We start from the raw sequence: 24,237 nt of genomic DNA, 5'->3' as shown, positions 1-24,237 counted from the left end.
AGTCCTGGGAGCCTTCCTCGCAGCGGAGCTGTGCAGGAAAATGGCGCTGTGTGCTGAGGAGATAGGCCCCGCCCCCTATTTCGGCGGGCTCTTCTCCCGGTGTTTGTGAGACCTGGCAGGGGTTAAATACATCCATATAGCCCCAGGGGCTATATGTGATGTATTTTTAGCCAGAACAAGGTATTATCATTGCTGCCCAGGGCGCCCCCCCCCCAGCGCCCTGCACCCTCAGTGACCGCTGGTGTGAAGTGTGCTGACAACAATGGCGCACAGCTGCAGTGCTGTGCGCTACCTCATGAAGACTGAAAAGTCTTCTGCCGCCGGTTTCTGGACCTCTTCACTTTTCGGCATCTGCAAGGGGGTCGGCGGCGCGGCTCCGGGACCGGACTCCATGGCTGGGCCTGTGTTCGATCCCTCTGGAGCTAATGGTGTCCAGTAGCCTAAGAAGCCAATCCATCCTGCACGCAGGTGAGTTCACTTCTTCTCCCCTAAGTCCCTCGTTGCAGTGAGCCTGTTGCCAGCAGGACTCACTGAAAATAAAAAACCTAATAACTTTTTCTAAGCAGCTCTTTAGGAGAGCCACCTAGATTGCACCCTGCTCGGACGGGCACAAAAACCTAACTGAGGCTTGGAGGAGGGTCATAGGGGGAGAAGCCAGTGCACACCACCTAGTCCTAAAGCTTTTATTTTTGTGCCCTGTCTCCTGCGGAGCCGCTAATCCCCATGGTCCTGACGGAGTCCCAGCATCCACTAGGACGTCAGAGAAAATAATCTTAAATTAAGACTAAGTAATATAAACGGAATAACATATGGGACATTCACGTAGTCTTCATCTAAATCTGATGATGTCAAAACAAACATATCTTTCAAGGCATAAAAATAAATCTTGTTGAACTGTCATGTACTGTATATACTTGAAAGTGTCTCTCCTATCTAGTGTACCTGCCACCAAACCATAAAACGGTATTTACAAAAAGAGTGACCATTTCCTTTGCCTGCAACACTAAAAATATTCCAAAATATTGGAGCCAATACTGGGCAGCTTTATTTTTACACAGCAATTTAGATTTGAGTTTGGACACGCCTCTTTCAAATGTAAATCTCTCTATACACTTTAAATCCCACTCACCTGCAGTGCTGCATGGTTTTGTCCAGGTGCACAGTTACTAGCTCATTCCTACTTTACTAGTTATTAGCCCGTCAAAGTGACGGAACATCATACAGTAATCTCAGCGCCAATCGGAGCAACACATTGTTCCATCGGGCGCCATCTAAGTTAGTAGTGGATTGGTTGCTTTGAGTAACATCTCCACTTTCCCTCTCTCTCTCCATGGCTTGATACATCACCTCCTAAACATCCTGTCAAGCTGTCATATGCATATAGACTTTTTTCATTACTAGAGTACATGGAAAGCATGGGAAAAGGGGGAACAGATCGCTTTCAGAATCACATGCCTGAACGTTACCACTCCCTTTCATAATATTATATTTGGAAAATTGTACAGTACATGTAAAATACATAGAGAACTTTCTCAAACCTGTGAACTGATGCACCCAAGATATGCATGTTTATTAGGCTCTGGAATAATATTAAATACGGATAGGGAGAGATCCCATTATTGAGCCTATGCTCACTAAAGCCTAATGGCTCATTCAGACAAGCACTTTCAGAGACATTTTTCCATGTTTCCATGCAGTGCAAGGTCATAAGAAGAGAGCAGAATAGACTACGGAAAATACCAGAAAAAAATGTTTACACTTTTTAGGGGAGAAGCCCCCAACTGCCACTAAATGGCGCTCAATGGAGCAATTCAATTGTTTTTCCCGTCCAGGTGTGCACGCAGTTGGGAACAGGGGACGGCGGGGTTAGACAGTACAGATTGCGAGGCGCAAACTGAAGTGTGCAAAAGCACTGATTTCCTGTTTGAGCGCCCTAACCAGGACTTTAGCTGGAAATTTGTTCCCACTGCATGGGCGCCAACAAAACATTATGTTCTATTAAGTACAAAGTATTAGAAAACCCTCTGAATTTGCTTGTGTGCATCTGCATTAATTCAGTAGCATATGCAGAGGTATTCTCAGCATGGCAAGAGACATATTAAATATATAAAACCAGAAAGTGTAAAGGTACCAGGGACAGATTTCTAGTTAAACATCCTATAGCCTCATTATGTAAAAATTATTCTCAGTTACTATGGGTCACTAGCCATTTAAATATAAACCACCACAAAAGAACCCAATATTTGAGCTAGATTATTTATCATAAAAAAAAAAGAAGTGCAACCTTTTCTATTTACTTGTTCATTAGTATAAATTTGTATATACACATTGTGTGACACACAATGGAACATGCAAATGGAGGATGCGATCAAGCAATTGTGCTACAGATCAAAAGCTTCATGTGTGTATGACTTAAGAGAATGTCAGTGAAAATACTGGGGACCAAAAGAAAAAAAAACACATACAGGTAAACAGTAATAGCAACATATGTTCTGCACCAATATAATAATACCTGACCCTAATAAAACAAAACCTTACCTCCAATTGTATGATGTTTGGGTGGAATATTATACGTCTACAAGCATTTTGGGAAAGCAAATTTGAGATTTGAAAATGGCCAATTTGCACACTGCATATTCAGGAAAAAAATGGATCTATTGAACGGAGACCAGATATTTCTAGAAACATTTTTTCCACATACCCTCACTCATAAAAGGAAATGTCAATTACCAATCTTGACAAGCTGCATCCATTGAACACCATGTGTACCAATAGCTACAAGAGAGAAACCAATTGTTGCTCCGACAATGCAATGTGTCCCGGAGATGGGAAGTCTCAAGAAAGATGCAATCAACTGCCAAACAGCCGAACCTGGGGGGGGAAACATAAACAATATCAAATACACATCTCAAAAGAATTTTGCACAGGTAGGTACTATTTACAATTATATAATGTGCACACTTGTTGTAGGCCCTCTTTTTGTACCAGTTTGCCTTTATGCTATTACATTTCTGTTAGTGATTAAATGTAAATGCAAAACCAATAGAGTGATTGGAGTATATTTAGCTCCTTAAAGCATCACCAGGGCTAAAAACTAAGGCACCATAATTACGTTTTATACCCAAGGGGGGTATTCAATTCTAAGCAATGTGCCGCATAACATGGCCGTGATCCTTGACTGTACGCATTATAAGGCATATACGTACAGTACTGCAGACATTGCAAGTTTAACTTCACACCTCCATGAAGTAACGAGGCAAAACTTACAATGTGAATGGACGAGATGCGAGGTATCGGACTGGCACAATGCATCCATTGCGATTAATTGAATTCCCTAATAACAAAGCATGTTAATAAGGGCCTAAAGTCTTATATGACATCAAGTCACTAACCAGTTTTTAAATTCATGTCTCAGGGTTTAAAAATTACCATGTCACAACTTAACTAAAATACTGTGCTCGATAGTACAAAAATGGTAGAGCTAAAAAGGGAAAAACAGCCTTTTATAGTAAGTACCATATGAATTTTATTAAATATAGGATATGTTCAATTTATCATGCAGTGAAAAAAAACGAGACTGACAACACATATAAAGTCCAAGTTTCTTTATTTCAAACTCTAATTTCCAGTTGTAAAGCGCAATGGAATTTGCTGCGCTATATAAGAAACTGTTAATAAATAATAAGCGCTTTTTATCATACAAGCAATTTAGCCATGCACATAGATGGCAAAATGACACACACAAGACTATTCATGCATTTGGCTACATCACCAGTCTGCAATGGACAACTGTCCCCATCCTCTAAGTTTGGGCGGCCAGTTCTCAGACACAGGACTTTGCGACTTGAACAATTTTTTTTTTAATATATAGTATGTATAACTAATATAAATGTCTTCCATGTTTCCTCCCATTCTTACTACAAAGACAATTTGTCACTTCAATATTACGTCTGATATATAGATATAAAATTGTGCTGTTTGGCAAGCTCTAAATAGAATGCAACTACATTTGGCTTTAAAGTGTCTCTGATGACTGGCATATGTAGAAGACCTCAGTAAAGTTACTCAGAAACACAATCTAGACCCCTTTCACACACGCTGCCAAGAATTTGCTGAGACTAACTGCCGGAAAAATTCCCGGGTCTCAGCCCTGACACTGGTAAAGAGCACAGTCAGAGACCCTGGATTTAGTTCCGGGTAGTTTGCATTCACACATGCAAATATCCCAGGTTGATGCACGTTCACATGCAAAAACCAGGGATTTAGTTACAGTTGTCAAAGGGATATAAGAGACATAAATCCTTGTAACACAGTTGCTCCTGCTGCAGTCTGATTTCCTGTATATGACATTGTGAGATATATTCACTAGACATCTGACAATTATTTTTAACTTCACAGTTACAAAAGGAAACTCAACGGTTAGTGTAACTTTGATCTCCGCTGTAAAAACCGCCTAATGAAATGTTAAAGGCAAGCAAGGTCTTGCAAGTGCTAGTGAGTGAGGGGGCCACTGAAACCAGTGCGTTCCATTCACATTTTCCTGCTCTTACTAGTATAAAAAAAAACATTAAATACAAGCATGTATTTTGATACAGTCTGTATGTGGCCTAGGGACTCAAACATGGGTATTTTTCATGCTCCTGTGACATTACCAATATTACATGCAGTCACCACTTTGTGAACACAGCTTGACAGTTTGGTTACTTGAATTCTGTGAAAAACATTGGGTGATACATTTATGACCTATAAGCTACTAACACCGTGACAGAAATTGGGATGTCTGACTAACAGACACAATAAAATTGCATCTCATTATACGCTTATCAGCAATACAAATATGTGCAAAAATATATTGCTCAGAAATGCTCTGACTTTTTTTTTTTTTACAGCTATGTTTATATTAAAACTATATGTGGCACAGTGGTTAGCATTGCTACCCGAACAATAATGGGCCCTACACACTGGCAGATAATACTGAAAGATATGAACGATCTCGTTCATTAATGAACGAGATACCGTTCATATCTTTCAGTGTGGAGGCACCAGCGATGAACGATGCGCGGTCCCGCGCTCGTTCATCGCCGATGCCCCGTCGCTTGTGCATGCAGGCCAATATGGAAGAGATCGGCCATATTTGCTTGCACTGCTATGGAGCTGAGTGACGGGAGGAGTGAAGAAACTTCATTCCCCCCGTCAATGCCCCCCGCCGTCGGGCAGCTCGGCGGTGGATCTATCAGTGTGTAGGGCCCATTAGTCAAGTGTTATATACTCAGCAGGAAATACTGTATATGTGGAATTTGTAGATTCTCTTTTGGATACTTCAGTTTCCTCTCACAGTCCAAAACAGAAATGAATCATAGCGTGTGTTAAACAATTTAGCCTGTGTGCTCCAATGACTTAAGTTGGGTACACACTGGATGATATGTACCCAGCAAGACATTAGCGCAGACCCTAGGGACTCCTAAACATCGCTGTCTGCGAGTCCCTAAACCACACACAGACATCAAAATACATGCTTGTATTTAATGTTTTTTATGCCAGTGACAGCAGGAAATGTGAATGGAATACACTGGTTTCAGTAGCCCCCACACCCACTAGCACTCGCTTGTCGGCATACACACTTACCAATGCCAGGTCCGTTGGTGGGTAGCCACGTGACATGCTGCATTTTGCAGCATATCATAGCTAGCAACATCCCCCATTAGCCCAGCTTCATAGTTGGCGGGGGATGTCGCTACCGACATGTGGGAGCGCGCATACCATGGATACACACTAGACAATGTACCTGATATGTCGCTCCTATCCGCGGGATCGGGCAAAATATTGTCGTGTGTACTCAGCTTAAGGGATATACTAAAATCACTGCCAGCACTGACCAATGGAAATAAATGATAAACCAGGCTTGTTAAGCACATCTTTCTATTGCATTTTTAAAACAAATTGGTCAAAGCTGACAAAACCGCTCCATCGTAAATATACCCCAAATATGCTTTGTAAACAGAGTCCAATTATAGTAGCGTTATACAAAATTTGAGAATACATTTATATTGTTTCATTTTAAAACAACTTGTTTGTGTTGTGTTTAATTAAAAGTTGGCTATGTTTCTAAACCTAGCAATGGTAAAATATACACGGTCTAGTCACATTATTATGACCACCAGCTAATAGCCAGAGTAACTGCTTCAGAGCCCCATATACAGCAGGGTTTGCGTAACAGTTGTTTTAGACACACGTCTGGTAGCTCCCAGCTGCTCCATTGTAGTGTGTCGGTCGACTCTTGCCCACCTTCATAACAGACGTTCAACTCTCGCATCAATGGCATATGATGTTCTGCAGTTTCCACATCGGTTGTTCGCAATGTTGTCATTTGTCCAGTCACTATACACCTTTACCACAGCAGCATGCGAACAGTTCACAAACTGCACTGTTTCAGAAATAATGCCACCCTTGGCCTGAAAGCCGATAATCATCCCTTTTTGCAACTTGGATAAAATCGCCCCTTTTAGCCCATGACAGCAACGAGTGATATGTGTTCAGATGGCCTATCACACACCTTACATACCCACTGAGCCAGCGCATGACATGTGATGTAATTCATGGGCTACGCGCTGCCATCATCAAATGTAGGAGGTGGTCATAATAATGTGACTTATTCGTGTATCTACCTTTAAATTTGGAATAGCATTTGTAACTAAAGCAATATATACTGTTTAGCAAGAGACAGAATAAAATATTAGTGTCAATGTCAGTTGTTTTTTTTTTTGTTTATTCCACACCAGATGTGGTAATTTTTTTATTTTATTTTTAATAACCATAAGAGATGTCTTTGCTTTTGATACTAGACTATTCAGACACTCAAAAAAAATAAAAAAAATAAAATAAAAATTATTCCTTCAGGCATGCTTTTCACGTGTCTTGAAAGCTTTCATCCCACACAGTATTTTAATTTTCCAGCAGACATTTCCACGTTGACTTTTGCTCTGTTTTTCTAGTACGCCTAACATTAAGAAAAATGTTACAGTCCCCTCCTTTTTCTTAGCCACCATTTACTTTCAAGCATCTTTTGAGGATTACTAACAAGGCAGCTAAAATTTAAGGATGCAGAACTCAAAGTCCATACAGTAGGTTCAAATATATGCTAAATACACCCTAGTTGTGTTTCTAAAGCAAGTTAAGCGTATGTAAAAATTATTACCGTACATATGAAACAGTTCAGTTTTATAAGCATTTAACATTTATTTTTATCTGTACTGGGTGAATTTCACTGAATGTGGCACGTGCCAATATAATATAAATAAACCTAATAAAGGTTTATATATGCATTTTTACTTTCAATACATACAGTGCATCCGGAAACTATTCACAGCGCTTCACTTTTTCCACATTGTTATGTTACAGCCTTATTCCAAAACGGAATTTATTTTTTCTCCTCAAAATTCTACACACAATACCCCATAATGACAAAATTTATATATATATATATATATATATATATATATATATATATAAAAAAAAAACAACTAAGAAATCACATGTACATAAGTATTCACAGCCTTTGCCATGAAGCTCAAAATTGAGCTCAGGTGCATCCTATTTCCACTGATCATCCTTGAGATGTCCCTACAGCTTAATTGGAGTCCAGCTGTGGTAAATTTCAGTTGATTGGACATGATTTGGAAAGGCACACACCTGTCTATATAAGGTCCCACACTTGACAGTGCATGTCTGAGCACAAACCAAGCATGAAGTCAAAAGGAATTGCCTATGGACCTCCAAGAAAGGATGGTCTCGAGACACAAATCTGGGAAAGGTTACAGAAAAAAAAAAAAGGAGTATTTATGGTAGACTTACCATTGTTAAATCTCTTTCTGCGAGGTACACTGGATTCCACAGTTAGATCTTGATCCGAGGCACCAACAGGCTAAAGCAGGGGTTCTCAAACTCGGTCCTCAGGACCCCACACAGTGCATGTTTTGCAGGTAACCCAGCAGGTGCACAGGTGTATTAATTACTCACAGACACATTTTAAAAGGTCCACAGGTGGAGCTAATTATTTCACTTGTGATTCTGTGAGGAGACCTGCAAAACATGCACTGTGTGGGGTCCTGAGGACCGAGTTTGAGAACCTGTGGGCTAAAGCTTTGACTGTTCCCAGGATGCACTGCACCGCCTCCTCTATAGCCCCACCTCCATGAACTGGAGCTCAGTTTTGTTAACCAGTCCATTGTAGTAGCAGGTAAGAGAGACGGTAGATGTTAGTCACATAGAACCACATTCTCATGACAGGAGAAGGGACTAGCGGCTAATGCCATACAAAGAAGCTAAGTGCGTCAGGGTGGGCGCCCTGTGGAATCCAGTGTACCTCGCAGAAAGATATTTAACAATGGTAAGTCTACCATAAATCTCCTTTTCTGCAGCGAGGTACACTGGTATTTCACAGGGAAAAACATTGGGGATGTCCTAAAGCAGTTCCTCATGGGAGGGGATGTACTGTAGCGGGCACAAGAACCCAGCGTCCAAAGGAAGCATCCTGGGAGGCGGAACTATCCAAGGCATAGAACCTAATGAACGTGTTCACTGAGGACCACGTAGCCACCTTGCACAATTGTTCTGCGGACGCGCCACGGCGGGCCGCCCAAGAAGGTCCAACCGACCAAATAGAATGGGCCTTGATAGCAGCAGGAGCTGGGAGCCCAGCCTGCGCATAAGCTTGTGCAATCACCATTTTAATCCATCTGGCCAAGGTTTGCTTATTCGCAGGCCAGCCACGTTTGTGAAAACCAAAAAGTACAAAAAGGGAATCTGACCTCCTGATAGAGGCAGTCCTTTCCACATAAATACGGAGAGCCCGTACCACGTTCAAAGATCTTTCTTTGGAGGACAAAATCAGAAGAGATGAAGGCTGGAACCACAATCTCCTGCTTAAAGTGAAAAGATGATCCCACCTTAGGTAAATAAGCAGGGCAAGATCGCAGAACTGCCAAGTCACGGTGAAAAATCAGAAAGGGTGGGAGCGACAGGACAAAGCGCCAAAGTCTGCCACCCTCCTAGCAGAGGCAATAGCCAACAGAAAAACAACCTTATGAGTAAGGCATGTAAGGTCCACAGACTCAAGAGGTTCAAATGGAGACTCTTGCAGAGCATTTTAGACGACAGATCGATCCCATGGAGCCACAGGAGGGACATAGGGAGGCTGAACCCGTAGAACAACCTGAGTGAAAGTGTGAACGTCAGGAAGAGATGCAATTTTTCTCTGAAACCACACTGACAAGGCAGATATATGAACATTGAGGGAGGCCAGACGAAGGCCCAAGTGTAGGCCTTGTTGAAGAAAAGTCAAGTCTGGAAGTTTTGAAAGTACACTGCTCAAAAAAATAAAGGAAACACTTAAACAACACAATGTAACTCCAAGTCAATCACACTTCTGTGAAATCAAACTGTCCACTTAGGATGCAACACTGACTGACAATCAATTTCACATGCTGTTGTGCAAATGGAATAGACAACAGGTGGGAATTATAGCCAATTAGCAAGACACCCCCAATAAAGGAGTTGTTCTGCAGGTGGTGACCACAGACCACTTCTCAGCTCCTATGCTTTCTGGCTGATGTTTTGGTCACTTTTGGAAGCTGGCGATGCTTTCACTCTAGTGGTAGCATGAGACAGAGTCTACAACCCACACAAGTGGCTCAGGAAGTGCAGCTCATCCAGGATGGCACATCAATGCGAGCTGTGGCAAGAAGGTTTGCGGTGTCTGTCAGCGTAGTGTCCAGAGCATGGAGGTGCTACCAGGAGACAGGCCAGTACATCAGAAGACGTGGAGGAGGCCGTAGGAGGGCAACAGCCCAGCAGCAGGACCGCTACCTCCGCCTTTGTGCAAGGAGGAACAGGAGGAGCACTGCCAGAGCCCTGCAAAATGACCTTCAGCAAGCCGCAAATGTGCATATGTCTACTCAAACGATCAGAAACAGACTCCATGAGGGTGGTACGAGGGCCCGACGTCCACAGGTGGGGGTTGTGCTTACAGCCCAACACCGTGCAGGACGTTTGGCATTTGCTAGAGAACACCAAGATTGGCAAATTCGCCACTGGCGCCCTGTGCTCTTCACAGATGAAAGCAGGTTCTCACTGAGCACATGTGACAGACGTGACAGAGTCTGGAGACGCCAAGGCGAACGTTCTGCTGCCTGCAACATCCTCCAGCATGACCGGTTTGGCAGTGGGTCAGTAATGGTGTGGGGTAGCATTTCTTTGAGGTGCCGCACAGCCCTCCATGTGCTCGCCAGAGGTAGCCTGACTGCCATTAGGTACCGAGATGAGATCCTCAGACCCCTTGTGAGACCATATGCTGGTGCGGTTGGCCCTGGGTTCCTCCTAATGCAAGACAATGCTAGACCTCATGTGGCTGGAGTGTGTCAGCAGTTCCTGCAAGACGAAGGCATTGATGCTATGGACTGGCCAGCCCGTTCCCCAGACCTGAATCCAATTAAGCACATCTGGGACATCATGTCTCGCTCCATCCACCAGTGCCACGTTGCACCACAGACTGTCCAGGAGTTGGCGGATGCTTTAGTCCAGGTCTGGGAGGAGATCCCTCAGGAGACCCTCCGCCAACTCATCAGGAGCATGCCCAAGCGTTGTAGGGAGGTCATACAGGCACGTGGAGGCCACACACACTACTGAGCCTCATTTTGACTTGTTTTAAGGACATTACATCAAAGTTGGATCAGCCTGTAGTATGTTTTTCCACTTTTTGAATGTGACTCCAAATCCAGACCTCCATGGGTTAATAAATTTGATTTCCATTGATAATTTTTGTGTGATTTTTGTTGTCAGCACATTCAACTATGTAAAAGAACAAAGTATTTAATAAGAATATTTCATTCATTCAGATCTAGGATGTGTTATTTTAGTGTTCCCTTTATTTTTTTGAGCAGTGTATATGAATCATAATTCTTAGCAGCCTACCATGTGAAGTAAGGATTCCAGACCCTGTAATAAATACGAGCCGAAGCTGGTTTACGGGCTTTCAACATAGTTTGAATGACCGCCTCAGAGAATCGGTTTGCTCACAGGAGTAATGCTTCAAGAGCAATGTCGTCAAAGCAAGTCTTGCCAAGTCCGGGTAAACACAAGGGCCCTGAACGAGGAGGTATGGAGGTTGAGAAAGTAGAAGAGGACGCTCTATCGAGAGACACTGCAGGTCTGAGAACCAATGCCGTCTGGGCCATGCTGGAGCGACTAGAAGTAGTATTCCTCCTTCTTGCTTGAACTTCCGTATTACCCGGGGCAGGAGTGACACTGGAGGGAACACATATGGCAACCGAAAGTTCCATGGAATTGCCAGTCCGTCCACGAATGCTGCTTGAGGATCCCTTTCCTTGCTCCGAAGATCAGAACTTTGTGACTGTGTCGAGATGCCATAAGGTCTACATCTGGTAGGACCCACTTGTCCACTAGGAGTTGAAAGACTTCGGGATGAATACTCCACTCTCCGGCGTGCATATCCTGACGACTGAGGAAGTCCACTTACCAGTTGAGGACTCCCGGAATGAACAATGCCGATATGGCTGACAGATGGCGTTCCGCCCATTGGAGAATTTTTTACACTTCTATCAATGCCATGCGGCTCAGAGTGCCGCCTTGATGATTTATGTACGCCACCGTGGTGGCGTTGTCCGATTGTACTTGAACAGGCCTGTCCTGTACCAGAGGCAGGGCCAGTGTAAACGCATTGAACACTGCCCACAATTCCAGATTGTTTATCGGGAGGAGAGATTCCTCACTGGTCCACCGACCCTGGAGAGAGTGTTGCTCCAACACCGCGCCCCAACCCAGCAGACGGACGTCCGTTGTTAGGAGGACCCAGTTGGAGATCCAGAAGGGACAGCCCCTGCTCAACTGTTGGTCCTGTAGCCACCAGCTCAGTGACAGACGAACCTCAGGAGTCAAGGAGATATCATTTGAGACCTGATCCGATGAGGCAGGCTGTCCCATTCGCAAATGATTAACCTCTGCAGAGGGCAGGAGTGAAATGAAGCATACTCTACCATGTCGAAAGTCTTGAGGTTTCAGAACCTAACAGTCTTTAGCTGCGTGTGTCCAGCAGCGACCCCAGGTGCACCATGCTCCAAGCAGGGAACTGCGAGGACTTCTTCCAATTGATGAGCCACCCGTGGGCTTGTAGGAATTGGACCGACATCTCCAATTGACTGAGGAGGACATCTTGGGAGTTCGCCAGAATCAGCAAGTTGTCCAGATACGGCAGGATCCCAATTCCCTGACGACGGATTAAAGCAGTGATCACGACCATGACCTTAATGAAAATCAAAGGTGCTGTGGCAAATCCACATGGCAGAGCCTGGAATTGAAAATGAAGGTTGCCAATAGCAAATCGCAGATATTATTGATGCGAAATGGCAATAGGTATGTGCAGGTAAGCATCCTGTATGTCCAGGGATACCATATAGTCTTCGGGTTCCATGGCCAGTACAATAGAGCGCAGAGTTTCCATACGGAATTTGGACACTCTTACAAACTTGTTCAATGATTTGAGGTTGAGGATAGGCCGGAAAGGCCGATTTGGTTTTCAGAACTAAAAATAATAGTATCCCCTGCCTCTCTGGGACAGAGGTACCACCAGGTGTAGAGCTTGCGCTTTCAACGGATCCGAGGGGACAACCGTTCAACAGAACTGGCGAGTGGGACGTCTCTTGAAAGAGACTGAGAGAGACTGCGTACCCGTGAGAGACAACTTCCCGCACCAAGGCATCTGAAGTGGTCTTTAACCAGGCCTGGGCGAACTGCAGAAGTCGGCCTTCCACCCTGGGGTCCCCTAGGCGGAGGCCCACCCCATCATGCAGCAGGCTTGTCTTGTTTGGAAGCAGGCTGACGGGCGGCCCAGGATTGTTAAGATTTGGGCTTAGTGGTTTTGGAAGTACGAGCCTGTCTCGGGTACGCCTGACCTTTTGCTTTACTTGGAGGTCGAAAGGAATGAAAAGTTGTACTCTTAGCCTTCTGAGCAGAAGGATTAGTACTTGGGAGAAACGCAGTCTTAGCCATCGCCAAGTCAGTCACAATCTTGTTCAGATCCTCCCCAAATAGTATGTCTCCCTTGAAAAGAAGCACCTCCAAGGTCTTTTTAGAGTCCAGGTCCACCTCAACCACAGAATCCGGCGAGCCAGGATAGACGTAGTCAATGCCTTGGCCGCCATGACCCTGCATCAGAGGCCATCTCCTGAATATAGTGTGAGGCTGTGGTAATATACTACAGATATTGTCTGGCAGTGTCAGAAAAATCCTGAGGTAGCTCATCCTCAATTGCCTAAACCCATGCTTCAATTCCTTTTGCTGCTCAAGAGGCCACCATAGTGGGTCTATGAACAGCACCGGTAAGAGTGTTAATAAATAGACTTCAGGCATCCCTCTAAACGCTTATCTATTGGTTCCTTCAGTGAGGTGACAGTGGTGACAAAGTAGTTGACACCACAAGATGAGCGCATGAGAGTCAACCGGCGGTGGAGTTGACCACTTGTTACTCAACTCCGCACGGATAGGATAACTAGCTAGCTTTTTTTTTTAAGACAGGGAAAACTTCTTTCCTGGAGATGACCAGGATTCCTGACGTATGTCAAATAAAAAGTCAGAATGTGGCAAAACTACTTTAGTAACCTTCTGACGCTTAAACTTATCCGGTTTCTTAGACGTAACAGGAGGCTCAATGTCCTCATCAATCTGGAAAATCAGCTTCATACCCTCCACAAGGTCAGGATCATCAACTTGGGCTGTACAGTCCTCAATAGAAGCAACTGTATCAGTGTCTGACGGATCAGTATATTCCCAATCCTCATCGGAAGAATTATCCGAAATATTAATGGATTGTGAGGAAGAAATGGCCCATTTATATGAACCCTTGGCCCCAGAGGGGCGTGGGGTCGACTTTTGTCTAACCAAAGTCTGATTTAATTGCTGTAACTGGGTAGACAAAGTATCCACCCACGGCAGACTGACTACTGGGACAATATGTGGCTGTAATGGCATGGGAGGCCCCACAGGGGGCGTAAGACACGTTACAAGCGTAGTCAGCATATTTGAAAAAGCTGCCCAAGGTGGGTCCTGATTGGCCACAGGCGGACTAGGAGATGTATGACACCCAGTGCCTGAACCAGCAGCTAACACTTCCCACACTGGTGAATCCATAACGACAGCACTGCATGATGCAGGCACGTCCGCGTATGTACCGCCCTGTGTTGCAGACATTGTATGGGATGTAGCCAGATAAACACAAAAACCAGCAAATAATCCCGTGTTTTGTGACAGTAAACACAGAGCACACGAGGATTTAAGTGGTGTGGAGTGACTGAAAAACGCAGTGAGGATACAAACAGAATACCCTGTGGAGCACTATATATGAGACCCTGACACACCTAGTTTCCCAGGGTACAGAATATAGTGATAGCAAAACGTGCGATACACAAGAATGGAATCCACACAGCAGCTATAGGCACACTCAGTCACAGGTACAATGCAGATTTTTTTAGATATAAACAATAAAACTGCACCTAGACTAATAAATTACATGTGTGTGTATACAGATATAACAATGCACAGTAAACACTGGATGTATATCACAGAATACTTGTACTAAATATTCAGATAGCAGAACACTTGTTCTTAACTAACACTGTCTAAAATGACATGTAGAATACTTAAGTGTCTGTAAATGCACAGCGCTGATTATATAGGTGGATTAACAGAGGAGAGAGTGCCCAGCAGTCCCGGATATCAGCCCAGCTATGTAATGGCATCAAAATCTTAGTCAGGAAGTGAGGGAGAGAGAACTGCAGCTCCAAGGCGGGTACACCAGCAGTAGATGGCACCCGGAGCTGGGAAAGGGGCTACAGGTCAGCACCTTTCCCCCTTCTGCTGGACTTCACCACTGGATACTGTGGAGCCTTTTCTAAATGGATTTTAGTAAATCCAACCTGTGCTCCTTGCCCTGGTGGATATAGTGGGGTCCCTGTGCGACACAGTGTCCACGCCAGCGGCACGGTCCATTTCCTTGGGCCGCGACCGAATCGCGATTTACTGGCGGGTCCCTCTTACCTCCTCCCTTTAGTGCAGCCACGCGATCCTGGAGAGTGACAGCGGTGGTGTGCCTGATAACCGGTGCATCTTCGGCCGCGGGAGTATGCAGCACCGTTGAGGGAGGTGATGGAGCCGCAGCACAGCATGTCATAAAGCTTTTTTCAGGGCTGCCTAGCGCAGCCCCACCTGTTAGTGACCTGCACTGCAAGCACCAACTTACAAACTGAGCTCCAGCGCCTGGAGGCGGGACTATAGAGGAGGCGGTGCAGTGCATCCTGGGAACAGTGGAAGCTTTAGCCTGTTGGTGCCTTGGATCAAGATCCAACTCTACACCCCGATGTTATTCCCTGTGGAATACCAGTGTACCCCGATGCAGAAATATCTGATGCTTTGAAGGTCCCAATGAGCACAGTGGCCTCCATCATCCGTAAATAGAAGAAGTTTGGAACCACAAGGACTCTTCCTAGAGCTGGCCGGCTATCTAAACTGAGCGACCGGGGAGAAGGGCTCTAGTTAGGAACCCGATGGTCACTCTGTCAGAGCTACAGAATTCCTCTGTGGAGAGGAGAACCTTCCAGAAGGACAACCACCGCTGCAGCAATCCGACAATCAGGCCTGTATGATAGAGTGGCCAGACTCTACCAGACAGGCCTGATTGGTGGATTGCTGCAGCGGTGGTTGCCCTGCTAAAACAGCCTGCCCAATGCAGCTGTGTGAATAATGTGAATAGATGCCGCACACGGCATCTATTCACATTCAAGGTAGAGCTTGGGGGAAGCTCAGCACCTCCGCAGGTTCAGGGCAAGCTCCCATGAGTGACACGACGGTCTGGGCACGCCCCCACTGGTGATGACAGTGGGGCCACACCCCCTCCCAGGCCAGCCACGCCCCCTTTACGTGCATGCGCGAGCCAAAGTGCCCCTGCAGCACCGGCGCCCTGCCCCCCAAAAAATCCTGGGGGGAGCACTAACCTGTCAGCATCCCACAAGTACCTGTGCTTGGCCCTCTCTTCTCCCTTTAAATCTCCACCTTTAGAAATCTCATTAGCTCCTTTAAAACTGGGAGGGTGCGGAGCTAAAGATCAAAATTTGAGATATGGGGCTCGTGTTCTTGTGCCCTAGCCTTAGACGCATACTTGAAGTGGGCGTAATCACACATCACGCCCTCAGCTCATGTCACACAGGGTGCACGCATACAGTAGTATTTCCTCCCTTTCTTTCCTCTCCACAGGACACTGCAGTCCAAGGGGGAGGGCACAGTACTTTAAAAGCAAGACTATACCATCACAATTGGGATAGATGGGGGGTATGCATACACAGTCATACTCTTAAATACTGTATATACAGACACACACATAAAATCACACAGTGTTCCCAAACTGGGTGCCCTGGCAACCTGGGGTGCCTCAGGGTGCTTGCAGGTGTGCCACGGTTTGATGATCTAGTGCCAAATAAGATAATGTTTGGTCAATGTGATAGGCCAGTTCTAGGGGTTGTCAATCATAAAATATGTGGGGGGAAAAAGACACGCAAGCTGAATTGTACTACAAATCCAACGAGCAATAGTCTGCTTAGAAGCAGGAGCACCCAGCTTGTTGGGTGCATACAGGATAAACAGCGAGTCAGATTTTCTGACTCCAGCCGTCCTGGAAACATATATTTTCAGGGCCCTGACAACGTCTAGCAACTTGGAGTCCTCCAAGTCCCTAGTAGCCGCAGGCACCACAATAGGTTGGTTTAGGTGAAACGCTGAAACCACCTTAGGGAGAAACTGAGGACGAGTCCTCAATTCCGCCCTGTCCGAATGGAAAATCAGATAAGGCTTTTACAGGATAAAGCCGCCAATTCTGACACGCGCCTGGCCCAGGCCAGGGCCAACAGCATGACCACTTTCCATGTGAGATATTTTAACTCCACAGATTTAAGTGGTTCAAACCAATGTGACTTTTTGGAACCCAAAAACTACATTGAGATCCCAAGGTGCCACTGGAGGCACAAAAGGAGGCTGTATATGCAGTACCCCTTTTACAACGTCTGAACTTCAGGGACTGAAGCTAGTTCTTTTTGAAAGAAAATTGACAGGGCCGAAATTTGAACCTTAATGGACCCCAATTTCAGGCCCATAGACACTCCTGTTTGCAGGAAATGTAGGAATCGACCCAGTTGAATTTCCTCCGTCGGGCCTTACTGGCCTCGCACCACGCAACATATTTTCGCCAAATGCGGTGATAATGTTTTGCGGTTACATCCTTCCTGGCTTTGATCAGGATAGGGATGACTTCATCCGGAATGCCTTTTTTCCTTCAGGATCCGGCATTCAACCACCATGCCGTCAAACGCAGCCGCGGTAAGTCTTGGAACAGACAGGGTCCTTGCTGGAGCAGGTCCCTTCTTAGAGGTAGAGGCCACGGATCCTCCGTGAGCATCTCTTGAAGTTCCGGTTACCAAGTCCTTCTTGGCCAATCCGGAGCCACGAATATAGTGCTTACTCCTCTCCATCTTATCAATCTCAGTACCTTGGGTATGAGAGGCAGATGAGGGAACACATACACTGACTGGTACACCCACGGTGTTACCAGAGCGTCTACAGCTATTGCCTGAGGGTCCCTTGACCTGGCGCAATACCTGTCGAGTTTTCCCAACGGTTTATAATCATGTGGAAGACTTTTGGGTGAAGTCCCCACTCTCCCGGGTGGAGGTCGTGTCTGCTGAGGAAGTCTGCTTCCCAAGTGTCCACTCCCGGAATTGCTGACAGTGCTATCACATGATTTTCCGCCCAGCGAAGAATCCTTGCAGCTTCTGCCATTGCCCTCCTGCTTCTTGTGCCACCCTGTCTGTTTACGTGGGTGACTGCCGTGATGTTGTCCGACTGGATCAACACCGGCTGACCTTGAAGCAGAGGTCTTGCTAAGCTTAGAGCCTTGTAAATGGCCCTTAGCTTCAGGATATTTATGTGAAGTGATGTCTCCAGGCTTGACCATAAGCCCTGGAAATTCCTTCTCTGTGTGACTGCTCCCCAGCCTCGCAGGCTGGCATCCGAGGTCACCAGGACCCAGTCCTGAATGCCGAATCTGCGGCCCTCTAGAAGATGAGCACTCTGCAACCACCACAGGAGGGACACCCTTGTTCTTGGTGACAGGGTTATCCGCTGATGCATCTGAAGATGCGACCCGGACCATTTGTCCAGCAGATCCCACTGGAAAGTTCTTGCGTGGAATCTGCCGAATGGGATTGCTTCGTAGGAAGCCACCATTTTACCCAGAACCCTTGTGCATTGATGCACTGAGACTTGGCTCGGTTTTAGGAGGTTCCTGACTAGCTCGGATAACTCCCTGTCTTTCCCCTCCGGGAGAAACACCTTTTTCTGGACTGTGTCCAGGATCATCCCTAGGAACAGAAGACGAGTCGTCGGAACCAGCTGCGATTTTGGAATATTGAGAATCCAATCGTGCTGCCGCAACACTACCTGAGATAGTGCTACACCGACCTCCAACTGTTCCCTGGATCTTACCCTTATCAGGGAAACGTCCAAGTAAGGGATAACTAAAATTCCCTTCCTTCGAAGGAATATCATCATTTCGGCCATTACCTTGGTAAAGACCCGGGGTGCCGTGGACCATCCATACGGCAGTGTCTGAACTGATAGTGACAGTTCTGTACCATAAACCTGAGGTACCCTTGGTGAGAAGGGTAAATTTGGACATGAAGGTAAGCATCCTTGATGTCCCGAGACATCATGTAGTCCCCTTCTTCCAGGTTCGCAATCACTGCTCTGAGTGACTCAATCTTGAATTTGAACCTCTGTAAGTGTTCAAAGATTTTAGATTTAGAATCGGTCTCACCGAGCCGTCCGGCTTCGGTACCACAACAGTGTGGAATAATACCCCGTTCCCTGTTGCAGGAGGGGTACCTTGATTATCACCTGCTGGGAATACAGCTTGTGAATGGCTTCCAAAACTGTCTCCCTGTCAGAAGGAGACATCGGTAAAGCCGACTTTAGGAAACGGCGAGGGGGAGACGTCTCGAATTCCAATTTGTACCCCTGAGATATCACCTGAAGGATCCAGGGGTCTACTTGCGAGTGAGCCCACTGCGCGCTGAAATTCATTGAGACGGGCCCCCCACCGTGCCCGATTCTGCTTGTAAAGCCCCAGCGTCATACTGAGGGCTTGGCAGAGGCGGGAGAGGGTTTCTGTTCCTGGGAACTGGCTGTGCAGCCTTTTTCCTCTCCCTCTGTCACGGGGCAGAAATGAGGAACCTTTTGCCCGCTTGTCCACGAAAAGACTGCGCCTGATAATACGGCGTCTTCTCATGTTGAGGCGACCTGGGGTACAAACGTGGATTTCCCAGCTGTTGCCGTGGCCACCAGGTCTGAAAGACCGACCCCAAATAACTCCTCCCCTTAATAAGGCAATACTTCCAAATGCCGTTTGAAATCCGCATCACCTGACCACTGTCGTGTCCATAACCCTTTACTGGTAGAAATGGACAACGCACTTAGACTTGATGCCAGTCGGCAAATATTCCGCTGTGCATCACGCATATATAGAAATGCATCTTTTAAATGCTCTATAGGCAAAAATATACTGTCCCTATCTAGGGTATCAATATTTTCAGTCAGGGAATCCGACCACGCCAACCCAGCACTGCACATCCAGGCTGAGGCGATTGCTGGTCGCAGTATAACACCAGTATGTGTGTAAATACATTTCAGGATACCCTCCTGCTTTCTATCAGCAGGATCCTTAAGGGCGGCCATCTCAGGAGAGGGTAGAGCCCTTACAAGCGTGTGAGCGCTTTATCCACCCTAGGGGGTGTTTCCCAACGCACCCTAACCTCTGGCGGGAAAGGATATAATGCCAATAACATTTTAGAAATTATCAGTTATCATCGGGGGAAACCCACGCATCATCACACACCTCATTTAATTTCTCAGATTCAGGAAAACTACAGGTAGTTTTTCCTCACCGAACATAATACCCCTTTTTTTGGTGGTACTCGTATTATCAGAAATGTGTAAAACATTTTTCATTGCCTCAATCATGTAACGTGTGGCCCTACTGGAAGTCACATTTGTCTCTTCACCGTCGACACTGGAGTCAGTATCCGTGTCGGCGTCTATATCTGCCATCTGAGGTAACGGGCGCTTTAGAGCCCCTGACGGCCTATGAGACGTCTGGACAGGCACAAGCTGAGTAGCCGGCTGTCTCATGTCAACCACTGTCTTTTATACAGAGCTGACACTGTCACGTAATTCCTTCCAACAGTTCATCCACTCAGGTGTCGACCCCCTAGGGGGTGACATCACTATTACAGGCAATCTGCTCCGTCTCCACATCATTTTTCTCCTCATACATGTCGACACAAACGTACCGACATACAGCACACACACAGGGAATGCTCTGATAGAGGACAGGACCCCACTAGCCCTTTGGGGAGACAGAGGGAGAGTTTGCCAGCACACACCAGAGCGCTATATATATATATATATATATATATATATATATATATACAGGGATAACCTTATATAAGTGTTTTTCCCCTTATAGCTGCTGTTTTATTTAATACTGCGCGTAATTAGTGCCCCCCTCTCTTTTTTAACCCTTTCTGTAGTGTAGTGACTGCAGGGGAGAGCCAGGGAGCTTCCCTCCAACGGAGCTGTGAGGGAAAATGGCGCCAGTGTGCTGAGGAGATAAGGCCGCCGATAAGGGGGCGGAGCCTATCTCCCGTTTTTCTATGTATTCTGGCAGGGGTTAAATGCATCCATATAGCCCAGGAGCTATATGTGATGCATTTTTTGCCATCCAAGGTGTTTTTATTGCATCTCAGGGCGCCCCCCCCCAGCGCCCTGCACCCTCAGTGACCGGAGTGTGAAGTGTGCTGAGAGCAATGGCGCACAGCTGCAGTGCTGTGCGCTACCTTGTTGAAGACAGGACGTCTTCTGCCGCCGATTTTCCGGACCTCTTCTGTCTTCTGGCTCTGTAAGGAGGCCGGCGGCGCGGCTCTGGGACCCATCCATGGCTGGGCCTGTGATCGTCCCTCTGGAGCTAATGTCCAGTAGCCTAAGAAGCCCAATCCACTCTGCACGCAGGTGAGTTCGCTTCTTCTCCCCTTAGTCCCTCGATGCAGTGAGCCTGTTGCCAGCAGGTCTCACTGAAAATAAAAAACCTAAAACTAAACTTTTCACTAAGCAGCTCAGGAGAGCCACCTAGTGTGCACCCTTCTCGTTCGGGCACAAAGATCTAACTGTGGCTTGGAGGAGGGTCATAGGGGGAGGAGCCAGTGCACACCAGGTAGTTCTAAAGCTTTACTTTTGTGCCCAGTCTCCTGCGGAGCCGCTATTCCCCCCATGGTCCTTTCGGAGTCCCCAGCATCCACTAGGACGTTAGAGAAAAGTGCTGTAATCATTGCCAAATAGGCTGGTCTCCTCCCCTCATCTCCACCATGCTGCCGGTAGCCCCACCCCCTGCTTGCACGTCTACAGCTGGCAGTGCAGTCCTGCTCTGCGTTGCAGCTGTGATCAAAGGATTCAGGGGGCCCTTTGGTGGTGGGGAAGGGGGTATCCTGGGGGAACTTGCCCCCCCCCCCCGTGCTTCCCCTTTATCATGGCTCTGACCTAAACCCTTATTCATGCACTTCTCTCACATTGACTACTGTAACCTCTTACCTTTCCAAACTTCCATCATGAATGCTCTGCTCATCAAATTTTCCTCTTATGAACCTTTGCAAACTGCTTCAATGGCTCACTATCTCCCTAAGAATCCAGTTCAAACAACCCTCACATAAAAAGCACTTAATAACTCTGCCTCTTCCTACAACTTCCCTCTCATTTCTGTTCACACTTCCTCCTACCACATCTGCTCTTCCACTGATTGTTGCCTCTACTCCATGCTGGTTACTTCTTCTGCAACTCACTCACCAAGTCAGATTTTCTACCAGTTTCGACAGCTTCAAACACGTATTTTTAAGCCTGCCATCCCTCCTCTTAAATCTCCACTCCTCTCTAGACCTTCTCTTCTCCACAGTTCAGCCTCCTAGTGTTCATCCCTGCTCTTAGTATTTAAGCTCACAGCTAGGGCCCTCCTTCCTCATATAAGACCCCAGCTCTATCCTTGCAAACACTGCTCCTTGTATAATCTCCTTGTTCCATGCAGCAAATTAATCTGTGTATTTTGCGTTTGCAGGGTTCTCCCTTATTGAGTGCTGAAATGCCATCCCCTCGATGTGATTAACCATGCTCACCCATCAAGACAGTGCATTAACCCAACCCTCAACCAAGTCCTACCAAGTCTGTCAGTTTATTGCTCCACGTTGTTCCCAAGATATGTCAACTTACAGTTACTGTACCTATAATTGTTACTGGCACTATGTGAGAAAAAAAAAATACAAGCAATAGTATTTATGCCACATTAAAAAAAAGGCTGGAGCCATCCCAAACTGCCAAGGAAAAACCAAATCAACCATGCGTCCATACTATGATCTCTCGAATATGATTTGTTGCTTCCATGGAGTATATTACATGTTTGTTTTATGACCAGATCAAAAAAGTTTCCCACAAATTGGAAACTTGATATTCTTATAACAATTCCTCAGTAGTGAGGAATGGCTTGTTGCTTTTAGCTGCTGTTCCACATGGATACGTACAGCAAATGGTTCTGCTCTTACTACCCTGGCATCCCTCTCTGTACCTGACAGACAGGTCAACCTGGAAAAAAAAAAAAAAAAGGTACCTCTCTCTCCTCTTCTCCCCCTGCCTCCTCCAATCCAACCTTTACTTAAAACTGGAATCTTTACTTTTGTGATGATAGTCCAGAAAACATAAGGGCTCGATTCAATTCTAAGAGTTGAATAGCACCGGGAATTAGCTCTCAGGCTATTCAATACAATGCGCTGTGACACCCAATGACGGGCATTCTCCGACTTACCACTGTGCTACATTGGGAGCTAATTACCGCTGCTATTCAATCCTCTCAGAATTGAATCAAGCCCAATGTAATGGATCCCACAACATACCGATAACAAATATCTAAAAAATATTAGGGTAGGTATTTGGACATATTTTTACATATACAGTTACAAGTTACTGGCCTGGAGACAGTTATCCCAAACATAGGTGCAAGCATGTTTGTAGTTAAAAAAACGAGAGCAATGCAAACATTTGAGTTGCAGATTACCAGGTAATATCCAGCAAATTGCTAGAGGTATTATATGGTTTATAACACTAAAAATGATCAATGTTATAAGCAACCTTGAAACTATACATTACATTGGGTAACCTGGATTCCACATCCTAATTCAAAACACAGTGCTGAGTTTTTAGAGAGTGCACCTGAATGTTCTCTTTTTTTTCTGTGTAACATTACACAATACACCAGACTGTGAAAAAGGGATTATTGTTTTGTTGAATTGAAAAACTTGATTGAGATTCAAAACACAGCAGGAACATTCAAGGTAGACTAAATAAATACAGACATGAAAACAAAGGCTACAGAGAGCCCTGGTCATGGGACAGTTTATAGTCTAAACATAACCAAACTGTGGCCACTCTGTGCTGCCACTAAAAGCTGTACACACCCGCCTCTGCACACCCACCCAAAAAAACAAAAAACAAAACACTTTAGAGGAGGAACCAAGACAACACTGCTGGAGGTTTAAAATAGAAACATTTCTTTCAGCAGGATTAGACCCTCAATATTAGAGGTGCAAACGTCAGTGGCATTTACTTATGTAACATAACACCTACTTCTCCTTTACACACTCTCTCTGCTAACATATCTACCTGAAGATGTTTATAGTAGAAAAGATAGGAAGCTAAAATTGGATATTGATATCTTAGTAAAATAAATGTTGGTAATGTACTATTAAAATGTATGTCCAGCAGGGCAGACGTAACATCAAAGCAATGCACTGGGGTCCCTACCCACCTATTCACGGGAATACATTTAAAAAATAAAATAAAATAATAAGATTTTAAACCTACCGGTAAATCTATTTCTCCTAGTCCGTAGAGGATGCTGGGGACTCCGTAAGGACCATGGGGTATAGACGGGCTCCGCAGGAGATATGGGCACTATAAAGAATTATAGAATGGGTGTGCACTGGCTCCTTCCTCTATGCCCCTCCTCCAGACCTCAGTTAGAGAAACTGTACC

General features: G+C 45.7%; 1 protein-coding gene across 3 annotated transcripts in view; it reads right to left on the bottom strand.

Moving 5' to 3' along the window:
• The window catches only part of SLC20A2 (solute carrier family 20 member 2), a 172,510-nt gene that overhangs the window by 49,948 nt on the left and 98,325 nt on the right, over nucleotides 1–24,237 (bottom strand). For all 3 annotated transcript variants that reach the window (XM_063919968.1, XM_063919969.1, XM_063919967.1), the window contains exon 3: nucleotides 2,731–2,871. In XM_063919968.1, the coding sequence (XP_063776038.1) occupies nucleotides 2,731–2,871 (141 nt within the window). The remainder of the gene's footprint in view (nucleotides 1–2,730; nucleotides 2,872–24,237) is intronic.

The sequence above is a fragment of the Pseudophryne corroboree genome, chromosome 1, assembly GCF_028390025.1.
Source record: "Pseudophryne corroboree isolate aPseCor3 chromosome 1, aPseCor3.hap2, whole genome shotgun sequence".
Taxonomy (NCBI): Eukaryota; Metazoa; Chordata; class Amphibia; order Anura; family Myobatrachidae; genus Pseudophryne; species Pseudophryne corroboree.
The sequence above is the reverse complement of the archived record's forward strand: the minus strand, read 5'-3'. Positions and strand labels throughout refer to the sequence as shown.